This window comes from Oncorhynchus clarkii, chromosome 20 (assembly GCF_045791955.1).
Source record: "Oncorhynchus clarkii lewisi isolate Uvic-CL-2024 chromosome 20, UVic_Ocla_1.0, whole genome shotgun sequence".
Taxonomy (NCBI): Eukaryota; Metazoa; Chordata; class Actinopteri; order Salmoniformes; family Salmonidae; genus Oncorhynchus; species Oncorhynchus clarkii.
The window spans coordinates 9,975,824-9,995,814 of NC_092166.1; the positions used below are offsets into that span (position 1 = coordinate 9,975,824).

A 19,991-nucleotide genomic window follows, 5' to 3' on the forward strand; every position below is an offset into this window, starting at 1 on the left:
TCTTTGTGAATCAAGCCACAAGGAGGAAAACCTGCTTCCTTCTGCTCTGACAATGTTCCCCAACTCTGAGGATTGGTTTTTCCAGCAGGACAATGCTCCCCAACTCTGAGGATTGGTTTTTCCAGCAGGACAATGTTCCCCAACTCTGAGGATTGGTTTTTCCAGCAGGACAATGCTCCCCAACTCTGAGGATTGGTTTTTCCAGCAGGACAATGCTCCCCAACTCTGAGGATTGGTTTTTCCAGCAGGACAATGCTCCCCAACTCTGAGGATTGGTTTTTCCAGCAGGACAATGCTCCCCAACTCTGAGGATTGGTTTTTCCAGCAGGACAATGCTCCCCAACTCTGAGAATTGGTATCTCCAGCAGGACAATGCTCCATGCCACACTGCCAGGTCAATGAAGGTGTAGATGGAGGACCACCAGATCAAGACCCTGTCATGCCCGGCCCTGGAGGGTTATTCCAGGTGTGCTTAACGATGGTTGCCAGGTGTGCGCAATGTGGGTTGCCAGGTGTGCGTTACCATAGGGAGCAGGTGTGCGCAGTCGTGATTGCCAGGTGTGTGCAGTGATGGTTGCCAGGTGTGCGCAGTGATGGTTGCCAGGTGTGTGCGGAGAGATGGTTGCCAGGTGTGTGCAGTGATGGTTGCCAGGTGTGTGCAGTGATGGTTGCCAGGTGTGTGCAGTGATGGTTGCCAGGTGTGCGCAGTGATGGTTGCCAGGTGTGCGCAGTGATGGTTGCCAGGTGTGCGCAGTGATGGTTGCCAGGTGTGTGCGGAGAGATGGTTGCCAGGTGTGTGCAGTGATGGTTGCCAGGTGTGCGCAGTGATGGTTGCTAGGTGTGCGCAGTGATGGTTGCCAGGTGTGTGGAGAGATGGTTGCCAGGTGTGCGCAGTGATGGTTGCCAGGTGTGTGCGGAGAGATGGTTGCCAGGTGTGTGCAGTGATGGTTGCCAGGTGTGCGCAGTGATGGTTGCCAGGTGTGTGGAGAGATGGTTACCAGGTGTGCGCAGTGATGGTTGCCAGGTGTGCGGAGAGATGGTTTCCAGGTGTGCGCATTAATGGTTGCCAGGACCGGTGGTTAGTAGACTGGCGATGTCGAGCGCCGGAGGGAGGGAGTAGGCGTGACAGCTGTATCTATTTATTCCCATTTTACCACAGTGAACTAACTTATTGATGATATGACAATAATGCCAATGCTCATTGACATGTCTATCAAAGATTCAGATGAAAAGGGAAACATAAAAGCTGATTCATTTGAAAAGAAGATGAAACTCAGTACAGAAAGAGTCATTTACTTCCCATATCTAAAATTAACCTTGAAACCCAATGCAGGGAAAGAGAAGTCTTTTAAAACCCAATGCAGGGAAAGAGAAGTCTTCTTAAACCCAATGCAGGGAAAGAGAAGTCTTCTTAAACCCAATGCAGGGAAAGAGAAGTCTTTTTAAACCCAATGCAGGGAAAGAGAAGTCTTCTTAAACCCAATGCAGGGAAAGAGAAGTCTTCTTAAACCCAATGCAGGGAAAGAGAAGTCTTCTTAAACCCAATGCAGGGAAAGAGAAGTCTTCTTAAACCCAATGCAGGGAAAGAGAAGTCTTCTTAAACCCAATGCAGGGAAAGAGAAGTCTTCTTAAACCCAATGCAGGGAAAGAGAAGTCTTTTTAAACCCAATGCAGGGAAAGAGATGTCTTCTTAAAGCCCAATGCAGGGAAAGAGAAGTCTTTTTAAACCCAATGCAGGGAAAGAGATGTCTTCTTAAAGCCCAATGCAGGGAAAGAGAAGTCTTTTTAAACCCAATGCAGGGAAAGAGAAGTCTTCTTAAACCCAATGCAGGGAAAGAGAAGTCTTTTTAAACCCAATGCAGGGAAAGAGAAGTCTTCTTAAACCCAATGCAGGGAAAGAGAAGTCTTTTTAAACCCAATGCAGGGAAAGAGATGTCTTCTTAAAGCCCAATGCAGGGAAAGAGAAGTCTTTATAAACCCAATGCAGGGAAAGAGATGTCTTTTTAAACCCAATGCAGGGAAAGAGATGTCTTTTTAAACCCAATGCAGGGAAGAGATGTATTTTAAAACCCAATGCAGGGAAAGAGATGTCTTCTTAAACCCAATGCAGGGAAAGAGATGTCTTTTTAAACCCAATGCAGGGAAAGAGATGTCTTTTAAAACCCAATGCAGGGAAAGAGATGTCTTTTAAAACCCAATGCAGGGAAAGAGATGTCTTTTAAAACCCAATGCAGGGAAAGAGATGTCTTTTAAAACCCAATGCAGGGAAATATGTCTTTTTAAACCCAATGCAGGGAAAGAGATGTCTTTTTAAACCCAATGCAGGGAAAGAGATGTCTTTTTAAAACCCAATGCAGGGAAATATGTCTTTTTAAACCCAATGCAGGGAAAGAGATGTATTTTAAAACCCAATGCAGGGAAAGAGATGTCTTTTAAAACCCAATGCAGGGAAATATGTCTTTTTAAACCCAATGCAGGGAAAGAGATGTCTTTTTAAACCCAATGCAGGGAAAGAGATGTCTTTTTAAACCCAATGCAGGGAAAGAGATGTCTTTTTTTTCCTTTCCTTTGTCCAATTCAAAGTGACAACAGCTTTATCGATCACGGATTAGAATAACACACGTCTGGATCCTAGAAACGACTGCTCAATACGTGACAAATACACAGAACGGTAACACACACCATTAATACAACTATAACATATTGACATGTTTCTACTCAAATATCTTATGGCTCTTTTGTGACACAAGTGGAACACGATAGGAAAAAGCCTTTCACGCCATAAATACATTGTAATGTATTGACATTTTACCATTGAAATATCCTGTTTTTAGGGCGATGAAACGTAATGGAAAAGGCCCATCTCAGGGTCGGGCTGTGATTTGCGGGTTGTCAGTTTGTATTGCCACTCTCCCGCTGCAGACAACATGGATAGATCAGACAAATTACATTTCCTAGAAATACCAGAGGACTCAGCGCTGCTGTGTTTACTGTCAGTCAATTACTGCAGGGACTGACTGCAGAGCAGGTGGGGTGACAGTTCGTCCTCTGTCCGCTCTCTCGCTTCCTCCCTCCTTCCCTCCTTCAGCCTCTACTCCTCCCTCCCTCTTTCTGCCTCTCCTTTTAACTTCCTTCACTGCCTGTCTTCTCTTTCTAATCTATTTATTGTGTGTTCGTCTCTATCTTTCCCCTGTGTTTGTTGGTCTCTATCTTTCCCCTGTGTTTGTTGGTCTCTATCTTTCCCCTGTGTTTGTTGGTCTCTATCTTTCCCCTGTGTTTGTTGATCTCTATCTTTCCCCTGTGTTTGTTGGTCTCTATCTTTCCCCTGTGTTTGTTGGTCTTGCTAAATCAATGTGTTCTCTCTGTCTTTCTCTAACTGTCATTTTTGCCATCTTGCTCTCCCCAATGCGTCTTCACTGGGTCAGAGAGTTGTGGACTGCTATTATGCTTGTGATCTCAGCAGGAGGTGTTGGAGAGAGGAACAGAGAGGGAACTACAGTCGTATGGCACCAGGGCAAAATGCACCAGCCAGTATGATAAAACCCTAATGATAGAATGCATGATAGGCTACAATAGTGGTAAATGTACCCACTGTAGCGACAGATCTAGGATCAGTTTATCCTCCCTAAATCGGTAGCCCTTAACCATAAGTAGGCGGAAACTGATGCCATTGTCTAGGGGCATCTTCACCCTACTTCCCACTGACGCATAGTGCAGTATAGTATATCCTCTACTGACGCATAGTACAGTATAGTATATCCTGTACTGATGCATAGTGCAGTATAGTATATCCTCTACTGACGCATAGTGCAGTATAGTATATCCTCTACTGACGCATAGTGCAGTATAGTATATCCTCTACTGACGCATAGTGCAGTATAGTATATCCTCTACTGACACATAGTGCAGTATAGTATATCCTCTACTGACGCATAGTGCAGTATAGTATATCCTCTACTGACGCATAGTGCAGTATAGTATATCCTGTACTGACGCATAGTGCAGTATAGTATATCCTCTACTGACACATAGTGCAGTATAGTATATCCTCTACTGACGCATAGTGCAGTATAGTATATCCTCTACTGATGCATAGTGCAGTATAGTATATCCTCTACTGACACATAGTGCAGTATAGTATATCCTCTACTGACGCATAGTGCAGTATAGTATATCCTCTACTGATGCATAGTGCAGTATAGTATATCCTCTACTGACGCATAGTGCAGTATAGTATATCCTCTACTGATGCATAGTGCAGTATAGTATATCCTCTACTGACACATAGTTCAGTATAGTATATCCTCTACTGACACATAGTGCAGTATAGTATATCCTCTACTGACACATAGTGCAGTATAGTATATCCTCTACTGACGCATAGTGCAGTATAGTATATCCTGTACTTCTCTCCTCTGCAGCTTATTACTCCTGACCAAGTTATTCCTCTGAGGTGCCCTGAGGGCTGAGCAGCGTGGTCTGTGCTACTCTGACAGGGGGTGACCTGAGGGCAGAGCAGTGTGGTCTGTGCTACTCTGTTTTTAGACATGTTTGCGAATTTATTTAAAATAAAAATACCTTATTTCAATTAGTATTCAGACCCTTTGCAATGAGAAATTGAGCTCAGGTGCATCCTATTTCCATTGATCATGCTTGATGTTTCTACAACTTGATTGGAGTCCACCCGTGGTCAATTCAATTGATTGCACGCGATTTGAAAAGACACACACTTGTCGATATAAGGTCCCACAGTTGAAAGTGCATGTCAGAGCAAAAACCAAGCAGTGAGGTCGAAGGAATTGTCCATAGAGCTCGGGGACAGGATTGTGTCGAGACACAGATCTGGGGAAGGTTACCAAAAAATGTTTGCAGCATTGCAGTTCCCCAAGAACACAGTGGCCTCCATAATGTTTGGAACAACCAAGACCTGCTAGAGCTGGCCGCCAGGACAAACTGAGCAATCGGGGGAGAAGGGCCTTGGTCAGGGAGGTGACCAAGAACCCAATGGTCACTCTGACAGAGCTCCAGAGTTCATCTGTGGAGATGGGAGAACCTTCCAGAAGGACAACCATCTCTACAGCACTCCACCAATCAGGCCTTTATGGTAGAGTGGCTAGATGGAAGCCACTCCTCAGTAAAAGGTACATGACAGCCCGCTTGGAGTTTGCCAAAAGGCACCTAAAGGACTCTCAGATCATGAGAAACAACATTCTCTGGTCTGATGAAACCAAGATTGAACTCTTTGGCCTGAACGCCAAGCATCACGTCTGGAGGAAACCTGGCACTGCTTATCACCTGGCCAATACCATCCCGACAGTGATGCATGGTGGTGGCAGCTTTATGCTGTGGGGATGTTTTTCAGCTGAAGGGACTGGGAGACTAGTCAATATCGAAGAAAGATGAACGGAGCAAAGTACAGAGAGACCCTTGATGAAGACCTGCTCCAGAGCGCTCAGGACCTTAGACTGGGACAAAGGTTCACCTTCCAACAGGACAACGACCCTAAGCACACAGCCAAGCCAATGCAGGAGTGGCTACGGCACAAATCTCTGAATGTCCTTGGAGTGGCCCAGCCAGAGCCTGGACTTGAACCTGATCGAACATCTCTGGAGAGACTAGAAAATAGCTGTGCAGCAACGCTCCCCATCCAACCTGACTGAGCTTGAGAGGATCTGCAGAGAAAAATGGGAGAAACTCCCCAAATACAGGTGTGAAAAAGCTTGTAGCATCATACCCATGAAGACTAGAGGCTGTAATCGCTGTCAAAGGTGCTTCAACAAAGTACTGAGTAAAGGGTCTGAATATTTATGTAAATGTGATATTTAAGTGTTTTATTTTTAATACATTTGCAAACATTTCTAAAAACCTATTTTGCTTTGTCATTATGGGGTATTGTGATGTCATTATGGGGTATTGTTTTGTCATTATGGGGTATTGTGATGTCATTATGGGGTATTGTGTGTAGATTGATGAGCAGAAAAAAACGATCTAATACATTTTAGAATAAGGCTGTAACTTAACAAAATGTGTAAAAAGTCAAGGGGTCTGAATACTTTCTGTATGTACTGTATGTCATGTATAATTGTTTTGTCAGTAATGTGTGAACACAGATAGCAGGTTAGGCCCACCCAGTGGCTCTGCTGTTTCTTCTTCCATTTACAATGGGATGTTAAGCAGGGCTGAGATTGGCTTGGGTTGGGAATTCATCCTGCTTATTTATTTCTGCTACTTGTTCAGTCTCTCTTTCTCGTCTTTCTCATGATCTCTCTCTCTCTCTCTCATTCATTTTCTCTCTCTCTTATCTCTATTATTCATTATCTCTCTTTCTCGTCTTTCTCATGATCTCTCTCTCTCTCTCTCATTCATTTTCTCTCTCTCTTATCTCTATTATTCATTATCTCTCTTTCTCGTCTTTCTCATGATCTCTCTCTCTCTCTCTCATTCATTTTCTCTCTCTCTTATCTTTATTATTCATTATCTCTATCATTTATTCTCTCTTTCTTTATTCTCTCTCTCTCTACGGACATGCGCTGCATACGTAATACATCTTGCATGCAGGGCACGTGGGCGTTCAAACACACACACTCTCTCTTCATCACCCCCCTCATTCTCCCCAAACACCGCCACACCTATCTCTCACTCGATCCCTCTCCTTTGTTTATTTGGCCGTATCCCTGCTTCAGTTCCACTTGGACGGAGTGAATATATAACAGAGGGTGATGTATAACCCCACTCTGTCAGGAGCCGCTAGCTGAAACCACCTTTGTTTACTGCCCACCATTACAGAGAAACGCACCAGACAACCTATCTGACGGCATAACATCGAAACAGACACACACGTGCACAGCACAGGAGGTTGGAGGCACCTTAATTGGGGAGGACGTGCTCGTTGTCATGGCTGGAGCTGAATTAGTGGAATGGTATCAAATATATCAAACACACTGTTTCTATGTGTTTGATGCCATTCCATTCGCTCTGTTCCAGCCATCATTATGAGCCGTCCTCCCCTCAGCGGCCTCCACTGGTGCACGTACCTGCACACACACGTACTGCATCCATCAACCCCCTCATCACACACACACCACCGTCTATAATAAATACTGCCTCCGAGTTCAATCAGTGTCGCTGTTTTGAATGATCTTTGAATAGAAGAAAAAGAATCCCCACCAAATTGAGACTGTTATTTTGTTTATAAATATCACGTAAATGTGTGTGTGTGTTGACTTTTGTAATGAAATTGGTCATTGTGTTAGGAAAACATTTTTCTAAAGAAAAATTATATTACATTTATTTTTTAATTTTTTTGAGAACCTGACCTCAAAACATTGAAGGAAACATTTAAAATTCAGTACTCTCTGTACCCAACATGACCAGTATGAATATATTATCTGTAAAAATATCAACACTTCCTGTATGTCTTGGGAGTTTAGAATACTCTAGTCTCACAGTAGGTCATAGAGTGCCCCCTAGTGCTATGTGCATGGAACTGGCTAAATGTTAGAATTTGACATCCAATGGAATAGTCTATGTATTCCCTTGAATGAATGTCCTCTGCAACATAGTGGCTGGTTTGGGTTTATCAAAGCAGTATATGCTCATGTAACATAATATGGAAGCAATGACACTAAATGCCTTTTTTTGTAGTCTCATCTATGTCCACTGAACCTTTTTGTAGTTCTGTCTATGTCCACTGAACCTTTTTGTAGTTCTGTTTATGTCCACTGAACCTTTTTGTAGTCCCATCTATGTCCACTGAACCTTTTTGTAGTTCTGTCTATGTCCACTGAATCTTAGACATAATCTTCTATCAACGTTATGTATCAACATTCTGTCAGCTTTCCCATAACTTTTAGTCTTCGCTATAACCATAGTTCTGTCAACCCCTCATCTTATAACCCTCTAAGTTCAACATCAGCTTTCTTTCAACATCTCTACTGCCTCTTGCTTTTAGCCATAACCTTCTATCAACGTTCTACTAGCATTCTCTCAACCTTTGCCTTTCAGGACACCAATGAGACCCCGGGAGTGTTCGGCAGCACTCTTGGAGTGGACCTTTGCCGGGGCCGCAGGCGTCACTCGGGCACGCTACAGCTGCCCCCGTTGTCATGGCGACAGGCGGAGAGGGATCTAAGCCGCACGCCAGAGGGGGACACCATGGCCCGGCCCACCACCCTGCCCTTCCACCCACTGCCACAGATCAACATCATCCACGCCGACCCCGACAGGTTAGGTCAGAAACTAGCAGACACTGCAGTCCTGGAGAACTCAAGTTGTGCTTCCTTACTTGAGGTTAAACCCAACGTGTTTTCTCCTGTCTGTATTAGAGCATTCTATGTTCATGTTTTGGTGAACCAATCTTACTCTCTTACTCTCTGTATAATATGTGTTGGTGGAATCCTAGCAGCATGTCTCTCGAGTGGCGCAGCGGTCTAAGGCACTGCATCTCAGTGCTGGAGGCGTCACTACAGACCCTGGTTCGATTCCAGGCTGTATCACAACCGGCTGTGATTGGGAGTCCCATAGGGCGGCGCACAATTGGCCCAGCATCGTTAGTGTTTGGCCGGGAAAAGGCTGTCATTGTAAATAAGAATTTGTTATTAACTGACTTGCCTAGTTAAATAAAGGTTATATAAAATAAAATATATATCTGTTCTGGACATTGTATCAGCAAAGTGCAATTTCATCCAACAACCACTGGGTGGAGATAAAGGGCTCTAATGCCATTTGTGGGGCCTGCAGAATTCTAGTCTTGGGCGATGTTCTGCATACCGGGGTATTTCAAAATACTGATGGTATGATTTTCAATACTGTGTACTACGGAGGGGGTTGACCTTAAAAAGGTCACTTTCTGGGCTTGAATGGAAAGAGACTGTATGGAAGAGGGAAAATGGGTAAAGATTGTTTAAGTGAACCAGAGAAAGAGTATGTAGGTAGAGAGTACTTGAGAGAGAAGGAGTGAAGGAAAAGATGGCGGGAAAGGCACAGAGTGTCCCCCCTGGCGAATCCTTGAAGTCCTGACAGAATAATAGAGAAGAGCTGGCCAAACAGGTCTGCCAACTAGAGCTGTCAGAAGAACCTTGTTTTGTTCTCTCTGGTGCGTCGTGTCCTGTATCCTCTCTGGTGCATCGTGTGCTGTATCCTCTCTGGTGTGTCTTGTCCTGTATCCTCTCTGGTGTGTAGTGTCCTGTATCCTCTCTGGTGTGTACTGTCCTGTATCCTCTCTGTTGTGTAGTGTGCTGTATCCTCTCTGGTGTGTACTGTCCTGTATCCTCTTTGCTGCGTCTTGTCCTGTATCCTCTCTGGTGTGTCGTGTCCTGTATCCTCTCTGGTGCATCGTGTCCTGTATCCTCAGTGGTGCGTCGTGTCCTGTATCCTCTCTGATGCGTCGTGTCCTGTATCCTCTCTGGTGTGTCGTGTCCTGTATCCTCTCTGGTGTGTAGTGTGCTGTATCCTCTCTGGTGTGTAGTGTCCTGTATCCTCTCTGGTGTGTAGTGTCCTGTATCCTCTCTGGTGTGTCTTGTCCTGTATCGTCTCTGGTGTGTAGTGTGCTGTATCCTCTCTGATGCGTCGTGTCCTGTATCCTCTCTGATGCGTCGTGTCCTGTATCCTCAGTGGTGCGTCGTGTCCTGTATCCTCTCTGGTGTGTAGTGTCCTGTATCCTCTCTGGTGTGTAATGTCCTGTATCCTCTCTGGTGTGTCTTGTCCTGTATCGTCTCTGGTGTGTAGTGTGCTGTATCCTCTCTGGTGTGTAGTGTCCTGTATCCTCTCTGGTGTGTAGTGTCCTGTATCCTCTCTGGTGCGTCGTGTCCTGTAGCCTCACACTTGAGCTCCAATCATTGGGATTGAGTGAACTGGACTCTGTTCTAAACCAAGATCCTGGCTATGGAGGCTCATGGGGACAAAACAGAGCTGGAACAGAATATAGACTCCTGTGGGAATACTGTATTGGATAAGAGGACGAGCATTTGACCCCACATTTCCCCGAGACTGTTTCGTAAGCAGGTGGTGAACAAGCGGCGTTACAGGCGCTTCACTGTGGACCACACCTGGTAAGGCCCTGAAGTTGTGTGGATGTGTGTATAGCATATAGCATGGACCCTGGTCATGTCAGTGTCATCGTTTAACCCTTTCTGTCACGTTTAAGCAACTTATGTCTGCTGAAAATATCACTTTTAAAAGTTTATGTACTGTTGAGTCATAGCCAACTAATGTTGTTGTCTCGTCTTGTACTCATATATGTGGACAAATATTAAATTGGAGAAAACACTTCAAAACACTTTTTTAAAAACCCACCTCAAACTTGTTTTTCGAAAATGCTTGTCAATGTATGGCATCCTATCTCATTGTCTGAGCTGGGCCGGTATACACCCACACCGTTCTGTTGTTGGGGTACATCCACACCATTCTGTTGTTGGGGTACATCCACACCATTCTGTTGTTGGGGTACATCCACACCATTCTGTTGTTGGGGTACACCCACACCATTCCAACACAAAAAAAGCTGCTTTTTAAAATACACTGCTCAAAAAAATAAAGGGAACACTAAAATAACACATCATAGATCTGAATGAATGAAATATTCTTATTAAATACTTTTTTCTTTACATAGTTGAATGTGCTGACAACAAAATCACACAAAAATGATCAATGGAAATCAAATTTATCAACCCATGGAGGTCTGGATTTGGAGTCACACTCAAAATTAAAGTGGAAAACCACACTACGGGCTGATCCAACTTTGATGTAATGTCCTTAAAACAAGTCAAAATGAGGCTTAGTAGTGTGTGTGGCCTCCACGTGCCTGTATGACCTCCCTACAACGCCTGGGCATGCTCCTGATGAGGTAAGCGGATGGTCTCCTGAGGGATCTTCTCCCAGACCTGGACTAAAGCATCCGCCAACTCCTGGACAGTCTGTGGTGCAACGCGGCGTTGGTGGATGGAGTGAGACATGATGTCCCAGATGTGCTCAATTGGATTCAGGTGTGGGGAACGGGCGGGCCAGTCCATAGCATCAATGCCTTCCTCTTGCAGGAACTGCTGACACACTCCAGCCACATGAGGCCTAGCATTGTCTTGCATTAGGAGGAACCCAGGGCCAACCGCACCAGCATATGGTCTCACAAGGGGTCTGAGGATCTCATCTCGGTACCTAATGGCAGTCAGGCTACCTCTGGCGAGCACATGGAGGGCTGTGCGGCCCCCCAAAGAAATGCCACCCCACACCATGACTGACCCAACGCCAAACAGGTCATGCTGGAGGATGTTGCAGGCAGCAGAACGTTCTCCACGGCGTCTCCAGACTCTGTCACATGTGCTCAGTGTGAACCTGCTTTCATCTGTGAAGAGCACAGGGCGCCAGTGGTGAATTTGCCAATCTTGGTGTTCTCTGGCAAATGCCAAACGTCCTGCACGGTGTTGGGCTGTAAGCACAACCCCCACCTGTGGACGTCGGGCCCTCATACCACCCTCATGGAGTCTGTTTCTGACCGTTTGAGCAGACACATGCACATTTGTGGCCTGCTGGAGGTCATTTTGCAGGGCTCTGGCAGTGCTCCTCCTACCCCTCCGTGCACAAAGGCAGAGGTAGCGGTCCTGCTGCTGGGTTGTTGCCCTCCTACGGCCTCCTCCACGTCTCCTGAGTTACTGGCCTGTCTCCTGGTAGCGCCTCCATGCTCTGGACACTACGCGGACAGACACAGCAAACCTTCTTGCCACAGCTCGCATTGATGTGCCATCCTGGATGAGCTGCACTACCTGAGCCACTTGTGTGGGTTGTAGACTCCGTCTCATGCTACCAATAGAGTGAAAGCACCGCCAGCATTCAAAAGTGACCAAAACATCAGCCAGGAAGCATAGGAACTGAGAAGTGGTCTGTGGTCACCACCTGCGGAACCACTCCTTTATTGGGGGTGTCTTGCTAATTGCCTATAATTTCCACCTGTTGTCTATTCCATTTGCACAACAGCATGTGACATTTATTGTCAATCAGTGTTGCTTCCTAAGTGGACAGTTTGATTTCACAGAAGTGTGATTGACTTGGAGTTACATTGTGTTGTTTAAGTGTTCCCTTTATTTTTTTGAGCAGTGTAGTTCATTAAAACATTTGGATGGAAAGGTATTTCTCTAATATTGTAATAAATTATAGGTCATATTTAATAGAAATTTGGAGACACTGGACAGTTACTTTACAACCAAATCTCTATTTTGGATTTAAATGGCATGTTATAGAAGGGTCCAGACACTTTTTTTGTTGGGATTTCACGTTTTTGAGAAACACCCCAAATAGCAAATCACTTCCTCAACGTCATTGTGTAGTATGGGGGCCCCAAAATGCATTTAAGTAATTTTGCAGACGTTCTTATCCAGAGCGACTTACAATTAGTATGTTCATTTTAAGATAGCTAGGTGAGACAACCACATGTCACAGCCGTAGAAATGCTAATAGAAACAGATTGTATATTTTAGCGGCACATTCAAAAGCTATGCTCTTATTCTGGACAGAGATGAATCTGGACTTCTCTCTTTGCGCCATACAAACCTCTTTACTTAATGTTATGCCATATTCAACATAATCATCAGACAGTCGTCTTTTGCGTGTGTACTGTAGCATTCCATTGTTCAATCTTACCTTCCGAGTGGCGCAGCGGTCTAAGGCACTGGGTTCGGGTTCGTTATTTCAATTGGGACTGGTGAATAGCAATGCATTTATCCATGTGCATTTATCCATGTGCATTTATCCATGTGCATTTATCCATGTGCATTTATCAGGAGTCGACTGCATTGAATAAACCCGGTCATTGGGGTTTCATAAAAATAGTCCCTTTGGCTGTGCTTGGCCCAAGGCCCATGACCCTTTACTGAGTGTCTGCTAACCTGTCCCTCTCCCTACTCCCCTCTACTTCACCTCTCTGGTTGGACACTGCAGAGTACCTCAAACCCTCCTTCCTTCCTTCTGAAGAGCATCTTGATTTTCCACTGCTGTATCATAATGATGGACACATTTTGTTTAAAGCAGGGATCTCATGACCTGGGGGCCAACGTCAGTCTTTCAGTTGTCATGGGGCCCACAAAAGGCAGTGTGTCAGCCTGATAGTTTGAGACCCCGGTGGAGAAACACGACCCCGGTGGAGAAACACGACCCCGGTGGAGAAACACCCCGGTGGAGAAACACTACCCCGGTGGAGAAACATGACCCCGGTGGAGAAACATGACCCCGGTGGAGAAACACGACCCCGGGGGAGAAACACGACCCTGTCTAATCACTTCTAGGATTGCTATGTCACGTCTTATCACCTTTGATACTTGACACCAAGCGTCAACTATGGAGGGGGTGGGGAGCGTCATCTATGGAGGGGGTGGGGAGCGTCAACTATGGAGGGGGTGGGGAGCGTCAACTATGGAGCGGGTCGGGAGCGTCAACTATGGAGGGGGTGGGGAGCGTCAACTATGGAGGGGGTGGGGAGCGTCAACTATGGAGGGGGTGGGGAGCGTCATCTATGGAGGGGGTGGGGAGCGTCAACTATGGAGGGGGTGGGGAGCGTCAACTATGGAGGGGGTGGGGAGCGTCAACTATGGAGGGGGTGGGGAGCGTCAACTATGGAGGGGGTGGGGAGCGTCAACTATGGAGGGGGTGGGGAGCGTCAACTATGGAGGGGGTGGGGAGCGTCAACTATGGAGGGGGTGGGGAGCGTCATCTATGGAGGGGGTGGGGAGCGTCATCTATGGAGGGGGTGGGGAGCGTCAACTATGGAGGGGGTGGGGAGCGTCAACTATGGAGGGGGTGGGGAGCGTCAACTATGGAGGGGGTGGGGAGCGTCAACTATGGAGGGGGTGGGGAGCGTCAACTATGGAGGGGGTGGGGAGCGTCATCTATGGAGGGGGTGGGGAGCGTCAACTATGGAGGGGGTGGGGAGCGTCAACTATGGAGGGGGTGGGGAGCGTCAACTATGGAGGGGGTGGGGACACAAGCTAGCGTCATCATACTTTTTCTCCGTACTCTTTCTGGCACTCTCTCTCTTTTAATCACTCTCTGTCTTGCTTGTGATACCAGTAACTGTAACGTTCCATTGTATACTGTCATGCAATTTAGAGGGGGGTGTGATTGTGTGTGGTCAGAGGGGTGTGTGATTGTGTGTGGTCAGAGGGGTGTGTGAGTGTGTGTGGTGAGAGGGGTGTGTGAGTGTGTTTCTGGTCAGAGGAGGGGTGTGGAGGGAGGAGGAGGAGGAGGAGCAGGGGAGATGATGATGGAGAGAGGAGGAGGTGCAGGGGAGAGGGAGGAGGAGAAGTGAGATGATGATGAGGGAGGAGGAGGTGTAGGGGAGCGGGAGGAGGAGCAGTGAGACGATGATGATGATGATGAGGTAGGAGGAGGTGTATTGGAGAGGGAGGAGGTGCAGGGGAGAGGGAGGAGGAGCAGTGAGATGATGATGATGATGAGGGAGGAGGAGGTGTAGGGGAGAGGGAGGAGGTGTAGGGGAGAGGAGCAGTGAGATGATGATGAGGGAGGAGGAGGTGTAGGGGAGCGGGAGGAGGAGCAGTGAGATGATGATGATGATGAGGGAGGAGGAGGTGTAGGGGAGAGGGAGGAGGAGCAGTGAGATGATGATGATGAGGGAGGAGGAGGTGTAGGGGAGAGGGAGGAGGTGTAGGGGAGAGGGAGGAGGAGCAGTGAGATGATGATGATGAGGGAGGAGGAGGTGTAGGGGAGAGGGAGGAGGTGCCTTGGGGAGGAGGGAGGAGGAGGTGCAGGGGAAATGATGTACACCAGGTCTCCTATCTGTCACTGCAGCAGAGTGCACTTTGACTTCAGTGAGGTCTCCAATTAAGCCCCTACTACCAGGTGACTTTCTTATTTTCTCTCTGTCATATTTTTGTTCTAGGTGTGTGATAGTTTGTAGAATGGTTGTGTTGTAGGGTAACCGGGATCCTGGGACTGTCCCAGGAAAACGTCACGTTTCCTGAAAACATGTCAATGACAAGATCTAATGCAATTCCACAAAATACAAAAACATCCACAGCTGCAGATTAGCAACAAAATAAAAATGGCACAATATCCAGACAGGTTGTAGCATGGAAGCGGTTAGCCTAGCGTATTTAGTTCACACAGTCACCATAAATGCACAGCACACACATAATTGACACTGCTGGACTGCACACGAGACCCGAATGCAGTTCGTAAACCCTACATGAAACCCCCACGTATAGCCTATAAAATAACGTGTGCCTCTTTTTAGCTGTCATTGTGACTCTTCAGACAGTCACACATTTGATAGGCCTAAGCAATTCCCTACATAGTCATCTCTTGTCATAATTCAGAGGCATGAGGGGAAATGATATATTCTCCTGTCCTAGAGCCTAGGCTATTTTATATCCAGTCCCCTATCCCACTGAAACCCCAATTCCCGACTCCGGTCTCGCATGAAAATTCCTAATTTTATTCTGTAATCCATAGGCAGCATTATCAAAGCACATCTCTTTCCTATTCATGTCGAACCGCTATAACGTTTCCCCCGCTTCTTTCGGCTGTCTCTTACTTGCTGCGGATACGAGAGCTTCGGTGATCAACAAACTGTATGAGAGAATAGATATTGATGTTATTTTAGCAGTGTTTTCCCCGTTAAGATGCCTTTATATTTAAACTAGTGGGATATGGATAATCCTACACATAGGGATACCGGTGGGGGTGAATGCTGCTGGGCAAATATTGAGATGGGTGTTGAGTCCATACAGTCACAATCCCCGTAATTCATCTGCCTCCCCAGTCCCCACAACTGAATCCTCAGACCATTGAATAAATAGTGTTATGCTTTATATGGCTCTACCTCACAGACCTTTGGGTCCTTGAAAAGCGCTATTTAAATATCATATATTGTTAAGAGGCACAACAAGGATGCTGTAGTAGTGAAAAGATCCTTGATCCATAGAACAACCTAGCCAATTTATCTGATCAGACTACTGGAAATCTCATTTGTCATGACCTGATTGGCTAAATCATTATTTTGTCCTGGCCTGATTGGCTAAGTCATTATTTTGTCCTGGCCTGATTGGTTAAGTAACCCAAGACAAATTACCATTGGACAATTTTACAGTACTTTACTCTGTGAGTCTCTGCTGTGTGTAAGCCTAAAATAGGTCTATTTCTCTTTCTCCCGTGTCCTAGCTTCGATGTGGAGAATGGCCCGTCTGCGTGCTGCAGCCCCTCGGGTCTCCAGGCGTCCCCTGGCTCTGGCCTGGTCCTGCACCCCAACCTGGGAGCCCACGGGCAGCGCCGAGAGTCCTTCCTCTACCGCTCTGACTCGGACTACGACCTGTCGCCCAAGTCTCGCGAGTTGTCCCGGAACTCCTCTATCGTCGGAGAACTGTGAGTCCGCTTGACACGTCCTGACAAATATACTGTATTGGAATAGATTTGCATCTTGTTCCAATGCGTATATGCTTAGCTCACTCATATCACTCAACCCTGTTGAAACCCAGGGAAAAGTGGTTGGTTGTAATCACATTTTATTACTATCCAACCAGTGGCTTTTATTAGCAAAGACATTTATTTTGAGGGATTTTTCAGGGTTTATATTTAAATCACTGTTTATCCCATGTTGATTGCTGTTCTTCAGGCATGGAGAAGACCTGATCGTGACCCCCTTTGCTCAGGTAAATATATTCTCTACTTGTGACTCTACATGGAAATACATTTTCAGAAACGTATGGATTGTATTAGAATTTTTTTTTTAAAGACCTTGGAATGATCACATGTAAGTGAACGTTAGATGTGCTCTGGCTTTAGGTTCTTGCCAGTCTCCGCACGGTACGGAACAACTTCACCACTTTGACCAATGTACAATGTACCTCCAAGTAAGTGTTCCTACAGTTGTTGTTTTGTCATAGGGGTGTGACGTATGATTGTGCACCTGTACTAAAATGTAAATACTTCACCAACACATGTCACTTGGTGTCACCAGTGTGCCACAGAATGAACCTTTTGGGTGTTAAGGCTTCAGCCAACCACTATGTGGCACTTGGGTCCAGTTGATGTCACGCTGAGACACCACACCACCATACTTTATGTTGTAACACAGACACCACACCACCATACTTTATGTTGTATCACAGACACCACACCACCATACTTTATGTTGTAACACAGACACCACAGACACCACACCACCATACTTTATGTTGTAACACAGACACCACAGACACCACACCACCATACTTTATGTTGTAACACAGACACCACATACACCACACCACCATACTTTATGTTGTAACACAGACACCACATACACCACACCACCATACTTTATGTTGTAACACAGACACCACAGACACCACACCACCATACTTTATGTTGTAACACAGACACCACAGACACCACACCACCATACTTTATGTTGTAACACAGACACCACGGACACCACACCACCATACTTTATGTTGTAACACAGACACCACATACACCACACCACCATACTTTATGTTGTAACACAGACACCACAGACACCACACCACCATACTTTATGTTGTAACACAGACACCACAGACACCACACCACCATACTTTATGTTGAAACACAGACACCACAGACACCACACCACCATACTTTATGTTGAAACACAGTTGTACACAGACACCACACACCATACTTTATGTTGTAACACACAGACACCACACCACCATACTTTATGTTGTAACACAGACACCACAGACACCACACCACCATACTTTATGTTGTAACACAGACACCACACCACCATACTTTATGTTGTAACACAGACACCACATACACCACACCACCATACTTTATGTTGTAACACAGACACCACACCACCATACTTTATGTTGTAACACAGACACCACACCACCATACTTTATGTTGTAACACAGACACCACAGTTGTAACACCACACCACCACACCACCATACTTTATGTTGTAACACATACAGCACAGACACCACACCACCATACTTTATGTTGTAACACACAGACACCACACCACCATACTTTATGTTGTAACACAGACACCACACCACCATACTTTATGTTGTAACACAGACACCACACCACCACACCACCATACTTTATGTTGTAACACAGACACCACAGACACCACACCACCATACTTTATGTTGTAACACAGACACCACATACACCACACCACCATACTTTATGTTGTAACACAGACACCACACACCACCATACTTTATGTTGTAACACACCACACACCACACCACCATACTTTATGTTGTAACACAGACACCACATACACCACACCACCATACTTTATGTTGTAACACAGACACCACAGACACCACACCACCATACTTTATGTTGTAACACAGACACCACATACACCACACCACCATACTTTATGTTGTAACACAGACACCACATACACCACACCACCATACTTTATGTTGTAACACAGACACCACAGACACCACACCACCATACTTTATGTTGTAACACAGACACCACAGACACCACACCACCATACTTTATGTTGTAACACAGACACCACAGACACCACACCACCATACTTTATGTTGTAACACAGACACCACACACCACCATACACACACACCACACCACCATACTTTATGTTGTAACACAGACACCACATACACCACACCACCATACTTTATGTTGTAACACAGACACCACAGTTGTAACACAGACACACAGACACCACACCACCATACTTTATGTTGTAACACAGACACCACAGACACCACACCACCATACTTTATGTTGTAACACAGACACCACGGACACCACACCACCATACTTTATGTTGTAACACAGACACCACATACACCACACCACCATACTTTATGTTGTAACACATACAGCACAGACACCACACCACCATACTTTATGTTGAAACACAGACACCACACCACCATACTTTATGTTGTATCACAGACACCACACCACCATACTTTATGTTGTAACACAGACACCACACCACCATACTTTATGTTGAAACACATACAGCACAGACACCACACCACCATACTTTATGTTGTAACACAGACACCACACCACCATACTTTATGTTGTAACACAGACACCACACCACCATACTTTATGTTGTAACACAGACACCACAGACACCACACCACCATACTTTATGTTGAAACACCACAGACACCACACCACCATACTTTATGTTGTAACACAGACACACAGACACCACACCACCATACTTTATGTTGTAACACAGACACCACACCACCATACTTTATGTTGTAACACAGACACCACATACACCATACTTTATGTTGTAACACAGACACCACACACCACACCACCATACTTTATGTTGTAACACAGACACCACATACACCACACCACCATACTTTATGTTGTAACACAGACACCACAGACACCACACCACCATACTTTATGTTGTAACACAGACACCACAGACACCACACCACCATACTTTATGTTGTAACACAGACACCACGGACACCACACCACCATACTTTATGTTGTAACACAGACACCACATACACCACACCACCATACTTTATGTTGTAACACAGACACCACATACACCACACCACCATACTTTATGTTGTAACACAGACACCACAGACACCACACCACCATACTTTATGTTGAAACACAGACACCACAGACACCACACCACCATACTTTATGTTGAAACACAGTCACCACAGACACCACACCACCATACTTTATGTTGTAACACAGACACCACACCACCATACTTTATGTTGTAACACAGACACCACATACACCACACCACCATACTTTATGTTGTAACACAGACACCACACCACCATACTTTATGTTGTAACACAGACACCACAGACACCACACCACCATACTTTATGTTGTAACACAGACACCACAGACACCACACCACCATACTTTATGTTGTAACACAGACACCACATACACCACACCACCATACTTTATGTTGTAACACAGACACCACATACACCACACCACCATACTTTATG

At 45.7% G+C, this 19,991-nt stretch overlaps 1 protein-coding gene across 1 annotated transcript in view; it reads left to right on the forward strand.

The window, feature by feature from the left end:
- Positions 1-19,991, forward strand: part of LOC139375854 (3',5'-cyclic-AMP phosphodiesterase 4B-like) — an 87,450-nt gene that overhangs the window by 13,356 nt on the left and 54,103 nt on the right. The window contains exons 2-5 of the mRNA XM_071117777.1: positions 8,005-8,225; positions 16,162-16,362; positions 16,613-16,649; positions 16,783-16,850. Of these exons, the coding sequence (XP_070973878.1) occupies positions 8,005-8,225; positions 16,162-16,362; positions 16,613-16,649; positions 16,783-16,850 (527 nt within the window). The remainder of the gene's footprint in view (positions 1-8,004; positions 8,226-16,161; positions 16,363-16,612; positions 16,650-16,782; positions 16,851-19,991) is intronic.